Source organism: Octopus bimaculoides, chromosome 8 (assembly GCF_001194135.2).
Source record: "Octopus bimaculoides isolate UCB-OBI-ISO-001 chromosome 8, ASM119413v2, whole genome shotgun sequence".
Classification (NCBI taxonomy): domain Eukaryota; kingdom Metazoa; phylum Mollusca; class Cephalopoda; order Octopoda; family Octopodidae; genus Octopus; species Octopus bimaculoides.
In genome coordinates, this window is record NC_068988.1 from 72,285,087 (window position 1) to 72,297,687 (window position 12,601).

Below are 12,601 nucleotides of genomic sequence, written 5' to 3' on the forward strand. Positions count from 1 at the left end.
TGTGTGTGTGTGTGTGTGTGTGTGTGTGTGTGTGTGTGTGTGTGTGTGTGTGAGTGTATTGTTTAATAACCGCAGTATAAATTTTTATGAGCTAGTATAGTTTCATGCGATGAAAACGGCTCAGACAGCATTTTATAACACGTCTGGCGCCTTCACGCGGGTTATACCCACATGGCATAAAAAGTTAAAACAACACGATTGAATAAGAAAAAATATGACAAAAGGCGAGAAAGAAGTAGATGTAAAAGGTGGAAGGATGGAAACACCGGAAAACAAAAGGAAAAAGAAAAAGAAAACAGGGGAGAATTAGAGTTATGCCATCTTTGACCGTAAAGTCAAAATAAGGCTGAATGGATAGGGTCGTGGAGTCTGCTCAATCCAGAGAGGGTGGTATTTTCCAATTCACCAACAGTAATTTACCCATATGTTTACATCCGTTGAAAATTCCAGATCTGGAATTCCGCAGTACGGTGGAGTTCATAGATTTGAAAAACATCTGTGATCTTTCAGCTACGCGTAGCTTACATTTTTGTATCTGCTGACAGATAGTGTGAACTTTTCAACTATTTTCATCCTCGTCCTTGAGTAGATGTTGCCGTTCATTGCAACAACCCAACTGCAAAAAATGAGACCGATACCTGCTATCGAGAGAATAGCCGCTAAGTATTACTGGTCGACCCTATCGGAAGCTTTTCGTTGGTCAGTGTCCATCCTCGACAGGTCCTTTACTCACGCTCTCTATGGTATATCGCATGAGGTCGAAGTTGTCTCCTCAGAATTATTCTTTTTCAGATTCTAATGTTCTGACCGCGACATCATGTCTCATAAGTAGATAATACCGTGAGGACATCCTTAGATAGCTATTTATGAAGTGAGTGACATCCTCTGTGTTAATTCCATAAAGGCTGTATCGGTTATCGGATCTATGTGGTTTATCTACATCATTATCCCTTGTGTGCATCGTGGCTATTTCCTGGTCCTGTATTGCAAACACGTATTCTTCAAAGTGAGAGTTAATGTCCTGGTTGTTAGTCAAGGATAGCCTTTTCTGGTTGTCAACATTGCTGTCACGCTGAAAACTTCTGGTACTATTTCCATGCATAATCTTTTAAGGGTATCTTCTGGTGACCTGCTGCAGTAGATTTGCGCAACTCTGACTATACATTGGTCAGGGAATAGTTTTTGAGAGGCATTTTTCCAACTTTCATGAACGCAAGCTTGATCCATGTCAAGACTTTACTGTTTGGTGGTTAATATATATACTCTATGGGATATGATCTGATATTCAAAAGCTGCTTGGATCGATGTTAAGCCTACGCGTCTTGAGTATATGTTTCTGACGTCTATACTCATTGTTCAGCCAACTAGTGGGATATATTTTATTGTTGTTGTTACTAGATTCACTGGCATGCATTTTGACTTCAGGGGCCTTATACTGAAAAGGCGTTTAGTTTTACTATTCTGCGACCTAGGTATGTTCAGATGAGGATCAGTTCGTCCCTTTTCAAGGTTGTTATGGTGTGTTTCTGGGCTCATCCAGTCTCACATATACTGTGCCATACTTTTTTCTGATTATGTTTTAGTGCCTCAAATTCGTCCAAGGCACTTATCTGCTGCTGAACTGCCTGTTAGGTTTTCCAACTTTTAGTTGCAAATGTTTTATATACCACAGTTCTGCTGAGGTTGGTTTGTTACTGGATGGATTTCGGAATGTCGAGTGTAACACTTCGTCCAGATCATGCAAGAATGCTTTTCGCATTTTAAAATTCCTTTCAACGATAACATCATTTCTTCTATTTGACAGAGTGCATTGGCGAACCCGTGAACGCTATATTTTTCAGGTTGTCATTTTTTTCATTTTTTTGTGTTGGCGTAGTGTTAGTGGCGACGGCAGTGGAATGTGCTGGTGTATAGAAAGACCAGTTTGATGTTTTGTTTTCTGTTCTACGTTCTCATTTTTGTTGTTTTAATGTGGGAAGGCAGCATCAAAGCAGTTCTTCCAAACTATTGACTCACTCCCCTGATAGGTGCCATTATCAAAGGGCTAAGATTTACAAAGAACAGATTTGATAGATCTACCTGACTTTTCGACGACCTTGATCGTTTAGCTGCATGGAGGATTTTCCTAGATATGTTAGCTAGTCACTATTTGGTGTCGCATCTACAAACAGAACGCTATCAAACTTCTTGTCATAACAAGTGATACTCTTAGTTCTCCTACTGGTATCTCAACCTGCCTTGCTAGGTTATGATTAGAATGATATTCTTTGGTACAAGAGATGGCTAGAAAGACACCCAGATCATTACTCTCATAGACAGCTTCACACATTTCTTAACAGCAAAATCTATATCAATTGACTGATACAGTGATACTATATCCATATTACTTTTGGTGTAGTATGAGTAACTGCTGACTTCATATGTGTGGTCGCAATCGTTGATCGTACTAAGGAGTTCATTGGTGCAATCACAGACATCCCATCGATAATTCAGTTTAGGGGGCATAAGATCTATAAGAGAAAACATGATATTCCGTGACTGCTGCCATTGTTAGCAACACCGACAGGGCGAGCAGGCGGCCCAGTGATATGGTCGATATAGGTTTTGTGGTTTTGCCGAAAGCCATATACAGGTGGCATTTTATTGATGGTAGTTATAAAATTGTTATCTATTCACCTGTTAGCTGTAGGATGTTGTGCCACCTTCCCACATGATCATTAATGATCTTTTCATTCTCCTTATAGTCGAATGTGGTCAGCTCGCTCATATCTCTGACATGTAGTTGCATGCTCCTGATACAGTTTATTAGATTATCAACAGACATACATCCGATTTGAGCATACAATTTCTTTTTCTTTGATATGTTTGTGCGTCATAATGTGATTTCCATCTCAACTTTGTAAAGTATTTTCCATAATTTATTTTCTTTTCTGAGGTAGCGAGCTGACAGGATCGTTACCATGCCGGACAAAATGCTTAGCGGCATTTCTTACGGCTTTAGATTCTGAGCTCAAATTTCACCGAGGTCAACTTTACCTTTTATCATTTCGGGGCCGATAAAATAAGCTCCGGTTGACTACTGGGGTCGATGTAATCGATTTACCTCTCTCCACAAGATTTCTGGCCTTGTGCCTATAGTAGAGAGGATTATTTGTAAAAAATAACAGAATTTCTGCCTTCAGAATTTATTGGTTTTTACTATATATACTGCTGTTGTCACTGCTACTACTACTACTACTACTACTACTACTACTACTACTACTACTACTACTACTACTACTACTACCACCACTACAATTGCTGCTGTCGCTACTGCTGTTACTACTACTACTGCTGACAACTTCTGCTCCTACCCTTATACAGTTTGTGTCAACCTTTCTCCCAATTGTCTCTCATCTTTGGTCATGGATTGATAGTTCATCTTCGTTAAAATCAATAATTCTTGACTTACTTTGGCTGTACAATGTCAACAGAGTACTCCACTGAAAGAAAGAAAGAAAGAAAGAAAGAAAGAAAGAAAGAAAGGGTATGAGAATTACAACCAAATGCCAAGTTAAGTGACCAACTATGAGCACTAGGCAATGACATAATGACTGACCTATAATACATGAAAACGTTATATTTATAACAATGACGAAGATTTTGACACCGAATAATAGCTGTTTAAGTGACGTGAACAGTTTTAGTGCATTTTTGAATAGTTAATGTGTCTTACACTCTGTAATTGTTAAAATAAATGCAATTGCTTATAAACCATTATTTTTAAACAAGAAATTTGCAAATGTCTGTGGAGGATTTAAAAATCAAGAAACTTGCTATTTTGAAATTGGCAAGAGAGCTAAGTGGGAATTATTAATTTCTATCTCTTGTGCAAAACCATAAATTTGTGGGAAAAACTGTAATCAAGTGTAAAAGAAGTATATATATATGCTGCATATCTGATTCCCCCAGGGAAGATGAATAGCAGATGCAACCACGGCAGAAATTTTAACTTATACTGTAAAAGAAAAAATAGGATTAAAAAAGAGCATAAATATGGCAAGACATTGAGTATGGTTTGCTAGCAATAGATTCATCCCGTGGAAATTGTACGTAGAAAAATATTGATTTGTTATTTATACACAAGCCACAAGTGTTTGGGGACTGTTAGGAATGAGACTCTGTACCGTTTATATCACATTGGGACTGTCAGATGTTTAAATGTAGAAGTTAACTGATAGCAATTAGAACTGATAACAGGGAAACTATTTTGAACATAATCTGTGCTGAGTTTGCTTCTTCACTTGACTTAGACTAAAAGTGGCATGCTGATTTCAAAGCTACACTCAGTTTTCTTCCATCACGTCAAGATTTTTTCTACAGCTTACTCTTTGAATAAGCACAATTGTATTACTTATCCATAAGTAAGAATGTTCGTCAGCTGCTTTTATGTGGAACATTTTCGAAAATATCTTTCGTTGGCTTGCTTTCTACAATTAGTCCTACTTAACTTGATGGTACTGGGTTCACAAATGCTCTCACAAATTTTCTATCACGCCAATTTTTTTTCTAAACATTAATTCATTTTTTACCAGAAAATGTCATTTTTACCAGTAAATGCAACTAACACAAGCCAAATTGTACTTTTTATTGTTGAACAAAAATACACAAAATATTTAATTACACATCTTATGATAGATATTTCTGTCAAACTGGAGATTCAGCTACTCATGGAATGAACTTTTCTTTGCTGCTTTGCATTGAATAACTTGCATCATGGCAGTCTCTTTGCAGAGACCAGCAGTAGTCAGCCATCATCTCGTGTCCCCCCCCCCTTCCTTGATACCTACTCTTCATAGTCTCGATGTTTTTGGTGAAATCTTTCTCTTTGCTCCTCACTTATTACACAATGATTTTCAAGGAGGTAATCCAGATGACTATGCAGGAAATGCACTCATACACTCATGTTGCTGCCCAGTGCTGGAAGAGAGGATAACATAATCTGCACATATTCGTTCTTTGATGACTTCCTGTTTCCCAGGAAATCAGGTACAGCTGCAGCAAAAGCATCCCATGCTTCTTTTTCAATACCAGACGTGGTTTTCAAAAACTGCTCATCCTGCAACAACCACTTAAACTGTGGCCCCCGTTAAACACACCAACCTTAATTTGTTCATACCACAAAACTGGAAACTTTCTGCTTAAGTATCTGAAGCAGTCGCTGTCTCAATGTTTCAACACGTTTCCCACACTGTCCGAGGTGCTCATGTGCTGTCTTGTCTCTTGTCTTGATCACCCAGTTTCATGTTAAAGTAAGGTAAGGTTTCTTCACAAAATCTGTGATTTCTTTCGCTGCCTAAGTAAATTGTAACATCCACAAATATAGCAGAAGACGTTGGGGGCTATTTCCACATTTTCTTCCCTCACAACTGGCCATATATCTACAATTAAAAAAAAACGTATATTTAAGCCTATTGTCACCGGGGGAAAGCATTTTCAGATTTGTCAACAGTTATAAAATAAGTAAATGCAGATTTGTGATGGCAAAGTTCCATAAAGAACATACATGCCATGAAGTTCTTTCTGCAGTTCTTTGACTATGCTTGACAAAAAGTGACTTTGACCCTTGTGACCTCATACTTAAAACATTAAGGGCACATTCAAAATACTAATTTTCATAAAAAATAGTTAAAGGATCAAATGATAGTCACACTAAATCAAGCACAGCGTGAGACTATCTGCAGTCAAATTCCACAAATATAAGATATATATGATGTCTAAAAGCACAGAAAAGTGTTATTACCATTGTATAAAGGGCGTTTATGTTATCATTATGGCATTTAAAACTGGTTAGATTGAAAATAGTGAAAGCTGCTCAAGTTTATTGCCCTTTATTTACTAAAGATACTTAAATCATGAATTCTGTTTTCACTTTTGTAGTTGTATTTGCTTTAAATAATATTGAAGTTATTTTCAAAGTTATGTCAAGCGCCATACATGAGTTTGCATTTAATGAAGCAAAATCTATCCTTAGATATGGTGACAATACCGGAAATGTTGGAAAATAAGAATTTGAATTTGTAATAAATTTTTGAAATCATAGAGCAAAATAGATTGAACTTTTGAAATCAGCGCCCCATGATTACTAGGAAACATGTCTCCAACACCAGACCACAAAAACCATGTTCCCTACTGTAATATATTAACTGTTGATGGTTTACTTTATCAATCGAATAGTTTTACGAACATTTAATACTTTATGAACTACTTTTAAAAATAATGACTGGACTTGTTTTAATTGTTTTTGCTTTCCTTTTGAGTTTTGTTTACAGATAGAAAATCTTGAAAATTAAAAGCCAAGTTGGTACATTAGCACCCAAACTTGTCTGTTAAATTAGATCTGTTACATTGTTAGCAGCATGAACGAATCAAACAAAATCTTTTAATTGCTTAAGGCCTGTATAGGTTTTAATTCGACCCTGGTTACAAGAATCAGATTTCGATGAATAGATAGCAAACAAAACAGTCAGCTAATGGTTATTCATATCTTCTCTTTGATGCATTGCTATGACCCCCGGCTAGAACTCTTAATTCTCAGGGACTCACGCTTCTTCATTATTAGTCATTCGTGAGTGAAGTCACAGGTAATTGTTATAGGTTTGCAAGTGAACTATAATCGCTGAGTTTAAGTCAACTATAACCTTCACGAATACAACAGTACTTGTTCCTCTAAATAACGAAGTCAATGTCTTCAATGATATCCCAAATACTCAATGGTTTATAAGACATTACCATTACAACTGTATTACTGCGCTAAAAGGTCAGATCTCTATTATTACTTCCGCCTTAGTGAAGGTAGAGATATTGTTTTCAGTCGTGTTTATTAGTTTGTTTGTTCGTGGACAAGATATCTCAAGAACTGCTGGATGGATTCGGATGAAACTTTCAGGGATGTTTGGCCTCATGACTGGCACGAGCTGATTAGATTCTGATTCAATCCGGTACTGGACAAAGATTCTGTTTTCTTTCTTTTTTTTTTTTACTTAATTTTTGGGAGCAGTCGGGTTCATTTTTAGTATTCTCGTTTGTGAGAGCAGTCGAATTTATTTCAGATATTCTCATTTTAAAAATCATCTCCGGCTAATTGTTAAGAGGACGTTGGTGTTTCCTTGGCGGAAGTTTGCGCTCACTAAGTGCTCTTGTTTTCCATGTTATAACTACGAATATACGAATATACGAATCTTCGGTAATAATCCAAAAACTCACTCAGAAATTTTAATCTCACAAAATGTTTTTTAAGAGTTTCTATTTTCCAAAGATGCCATTTCTAAAGAATCGGCGCCATTTATCTTTCTTTTTACATGAAGGAATTCTAACACTGTTATATATCACTCTGTTAAATAAGCACATATATTTATATAATATTGCTCTGTAATTATCAGCTGTTACTCTTATTATCTCTGTAGGAGATCTCAGCGTGAGCCGATGCCAACACACAAGACCTCACTGTATAAGCTACTAATGAAATATTTTTCACGTTTTTTCTTTTTTTTTTTTTTTACATAAATTTGTAATGTTCTTTAATGAATTTCTAAGATTGCTTGGAAGAATTATTTACAGTTTTTAGATATCAATTTAGAGAGGTTATTTACTTAAATTCTCCTTCTACATTTTTACTTTTCGCTTGTTCCAGTCATTGGATTGCGGCCGTGCTGGGGCAAAGCCTTGAAGAAGTTTTAGTCGGACTGCTCGACCCCAGCACTTTTTAAAACCTGGTATTATACTATTGAGGTCTTTTGCTGAACTGATAAGTTACGAGAACGTAAACCAACCAAACGGCGGTGTGGAACAAACACACACACACACATATCACCATTGCCGAAAGAGAACTGAAGCCGGTACAGCAGTTCACTTACCTTGGATGTACCATTTCATCAGATGCGAAGACTGTATAAGTGTGTGTGGAACAACAAGCACCTTAATATCAGCACAAAAGTCAGCGTGTACAGGGCCGTCGTTCTCACGACGCTCCTATATGGCTCTGAGTCCTGGGTCCCCTATTGCTGTCATCTCAGACTCCTTGAATGTTTTCACCTTACCATCTTCAACATTTACTGGAGCGACTACATCACTAACATTGAGGTCTTTGAGCGAGCAAAGGTCACGAGCCTGGAAGCCATTTTACATGAGACACGACTGTGTTGGGCAGGGCAAGTTGGTAGGATAAAAGACCACCGCCTACCAAGATCATCATGTGCGATGAGCTCACCACTGGCCTCCGCAACAAGAGGGCACCAAGGAAGTGTTACAAGGACTGTCTGAAGCAGTCCCTTAGCGTTTGTGACATTGATTATCGTGATTGGTCCACTCTAACAGCTGACCACGTCGCTTGGTGCCATACCATCAGCGATGTTGTTTCCTATTTTGAGATTTCTCGCAATGCCTCTCTTGAAGACAACCCTCAGAGGCGAAAAAATAATGTAGCTGTATCATCAGACCCTAAACAACCATACTCCTGTCATTACTTCAATCGGGTATGTCGATCCCACATCAGCCTTATCAGCCACTAACGAGCGTGCAGTCGACGGGGATAACAGCTTTCATAATCTTCGTCAGCGAAGCGATACCAGGATATGTACACATACACACACTACTTTCAGTTTCCGTCTCTCAAATTTACTGACAAAGCTTTGGTCACGCCGAGGCTATAGTAGAAGACACCTTCCCAAGGTGTATGGAACTGAAACCGGAACTATGTGGTTGGGAAGCAAACTGTTTGCCACACAGCTATACCTGAGCCTTATAGAGAAAGAATAAGGAAATGTTGATGTAGGTTTTAAAAGCACATTTTAATGTAATTTTAAAAACTACATGATTCTCATAGTCTTTCGGTAACGCATGCGCAATAATATACATACCTGGCCGGAGCAAAGTGTTCATGACCAGACTACATTTTATTCGTATACGCGAACATGTGCTCGAATTGCTACTTGGCAAACATTGCATGTTCGAATGTCTACAACGTCTATTATAATCTATGTTTCATTTTCTATTTAGTTTCGTTTTTTATTTCTTATTCTTCATATTTTCATAATTTAATATTAAATGCACGTTCTGTTAATAACCGCTTTGCAATATTTCATCTTATAGCTGTCTGCTTTAAAATTTCTCAGTGAGTTGGAAAAACATGAGGCGCCTTTGTTTCCTCATAACTTTGAGAAAAATGGATATTTCTTGATGAAATTTTCAGAGTGTGTAGATTACGGTTATATGGGAATTTAAGATGGAAGAAATTGGTGGGCTAGCACATATACATACTGACACACATCACATATATCTACAAAATGAATCTTGAAATTTCGAAGAAATCCCGTGATATGTGTCTGTATGTATGTATGCATACTCATTATTTTCTTTTTCACATCTAATTCCGATATAATCGTAATTTAAATGAACTGAAGAGTATTCGTAGAAAAAGCTTCCTTTACAACTACCCATTTTCCCGAAAGTTATCAGGAACCAAAGCCGATGCGCGTAAATTTTCTGGAACTCCTCTCCCGTAACCGTAAAGTTCTTTCATTCCGATATAATCGGAATCTTCACCATTTGAAGCGTATTTGTAGAAATTTCATTTTGAAATACCCATTTTTCTAGAAGTTATGAGGAAACAAAATCGATGTGGCACATTTGTGTATGGACGCCCATTGCTTTAGCTTAAATAATGCTAAGATTATATTGCTATCATTTATCTTCATATCGGATTGCTTCACTTCTCTCTCATTTTGTATGTAAAGATATTTCATTATATAACTCCATGTTTTATAAAAGCAAACAATACACTTCTTTCGTTCGGTATGCATCAAATGGGTGTCAATAATGTGCACGAGATGTGCTCAGTTTTTCTCTGCACATAAACGTAGATAGGATGACATACCTATCCAATGTGCCCCACTGTGTTTCTTTCGTCATAACTTCCAGAAAAAAATGGTTATTTTTTAATGAAATTTTCTACAAATACTTTCAGAGTGTGTAAATAATGATTATATCGGAATTTAATATTAAAAAAAAACGGTGAACATGCACACATGCATACTCACACACATTACAATTTATATCGAAATTTCAAGTTTCATTCTGTAGATAGATATGTGTGTCAGTATGATTGTGTGCGAGTCCACCAATTTGATTTTTCTTCATATTAAATTCCAACATAATTAGAGTCTTTACACTCTGAAAGGTATTTGTTGAAAATTTCTATAACAAATACACATTTTTCTCAAAATTATGAGGAAACAAAAGCTGACTCATGTGAATTCGCCGAAACACCAACAAACACCCCCACCCAACTCCCACTCACGGAAAACATTTCTTTCACAATAAATTCCAATATAATCAGAATGTACGTCCCCTGAAGCGTATTTGTTGAAAATTTCATTAAAAAATATCTCTTTCTCTGAAAATCATGAACAAACAACTTCGCAGGGTGAGCACACTTGTATAGATATACCGATAACATAGCAGTATTGATGATGATATTGTCATTAGAAAGAAATACAAACAGTATTAAACATGCATCCAAGTGTGAATATAAATATATTGAAATTTATTTGCAGCATTTAGGTAGTAATTTTTCATTGCTTTATAAATCCACTTTCTTTTAATATAATTGCATTTCATCTTATAGCTCTTTTTAACGTTTTCCATTATTGACGTTCGAGCTTCCTTCATGTTGCATGTCTTGCCTGCATTCTTCCCACATGCATGTCATATGCATACTTATGCATATACACTATAGTAATATATGATATATTAATGTCAAATCAATGTAAAATATGCTATCTTAAAGATAGCGTGTTTGCACTATTTCCATATATAAAATACATTACCAATTATGTACCATACGAATAATATATTTATTTCTGTTGGTGAATTATAAACCTGGAAGTGCATGAAATTAGAACAGAACAGGATTGAACTCCACAACATTTTACCATGTCAGTTCGCATTTTTTTTTTCATGTTTCTGTAACCACTGCACAATGATACATAATTTAAAGAAGAGACTCATCTTCCATATTAATATTACATCATTCCAAAAATCATAGTAACGTAAGAGAATGAGAAGTGTTTTTTTTTTCAGATAGTTAAAATTTGAATGATAATTTTGTGAGTTACGAGGTTGTCGTCCGGATGCTGCCAAAAGGATATATAACTTATATATTGTCCTGTGGTCCAGGCAAAGGCACAAACCTATTAACAGCTCAGTCAATCTAACGACTAGTTGTGCCCCATAAATATAATTTGCAGACAGGGTAAACGAGAACTACATAACGGACAACTTTTTTGGCTTGTCTGTAATTGCTAGGTAAAATATCTCATAGCCAGAAGTGGAATATTCTGGAAATCAATCAAAGCTGAGTAAGCTGGGATATATTCCCACATATCTCACTCAGTGCACAGCACTGTTCTAGATCAAATGTGCTACATTCATAATTATGATGAATAACTATTGAAATGAAATTCAAGCAACAGTCTTACTCCTATTCCCCGCGCGCGCGCGCGCGCGCACACACACACACACACACAAAAACACACACACACAAACACACAATCAAATAGCATTTATTTTATTTATTTACTTATTTATTTTTCATAACAGGTTTTCCATTCACATTTCTTATTCCCTGGATTTTTGCACGTATATATTATGACAACACACTGTAAGTAACATTTCATATTTCATTCCTTGTATTATTGTACTAATCAAATAGTTTTCAGCAGCGACCATCCCGTCTTTTTTGAAATCAGGGAATACATTATCTAATATATCCTTTCGTTTAAGATGATAAAATATGACTTGAGGAAGGTTTTGCTGCTATTTTTACGAGGTCGAGTAGGGTGGTCTTACATGAGTGATCTCACATGGTTTTATTCTGTTAACAGACGATAAATGAAATAGTGTTATATAATTCTGTCAAAATTATTAGCAGTATAAGTGAAATGGCTTCAACTTAGGTGAATCTTAATTCCACACGTCATAACTTAACAAGCAAGTGAATAGGAATACTACGTTTCTTTTTGTTCATTGACTAACAAAAGGAGTATTGCCGGGGCAATGATGTTGTTACACACAGACACGCCAAAAAAAAAGGCTAATTGATATCTAGTGACTCACAAAGGTCTAAGGCTTTGGCCCACAAATGTGATGTCCCCTATGTCTTGTCTACAACTAAGATTGCTCTCTGCTTTTCATCACCCGCATTAACCGCTACTCCAACTCCTTTCTTCCCAGAATGTCAACTCACTGGGGCCCCTTTCCTTTCTTATTCAAGCCTGTTCTGCCAGTTTCGAATTGCAACACTTTAAACTGAACGTTAACAGCATCAGTCTCATCTGTCAGCGATGGACTGCTGATATTATAAGCACCACCCCTTCCTTCAGATCTAGCAAGTAACAAGAAATGTGAAGTAATAATTTATGCCCAAATTCATTGACTATATTGTTGATATGCATGTTTTCTCTGTTTCAATATAATAATAATAATAATAATAATAATAATAATAATAATAATAACAATAATAATAATAATGATGATGACGACGATGATGATTATGATGATGATG

The 12,601-nt window shown here is 36.4% G+C and overlaps 1 protein-coding gene across 1 annotated transcript in view; it reads left to right on the forward strand.

The window, feature by feature from the left end:
• The window catches only part of LOC106884339 (calcitonin gene-related peptide type 1 receptor), a 130,531-nt gene that overhangs the window by 67,536 nt on the left and 50,394 nt on the right, over nucleotides 1–12,601 (forward strand). Inside the window, exon 8 of the mRNA XM_052969887.1 lies at nucleotides 11,638–11,698. Coding sequence (XP_052825847.1) covers nucleotides 11,638–11,698 — 61 coding nt within the window. The remainder of the gene's footprint in view (nucleotides 1–11,637; nucleotides 11,699–12,601) is intronic.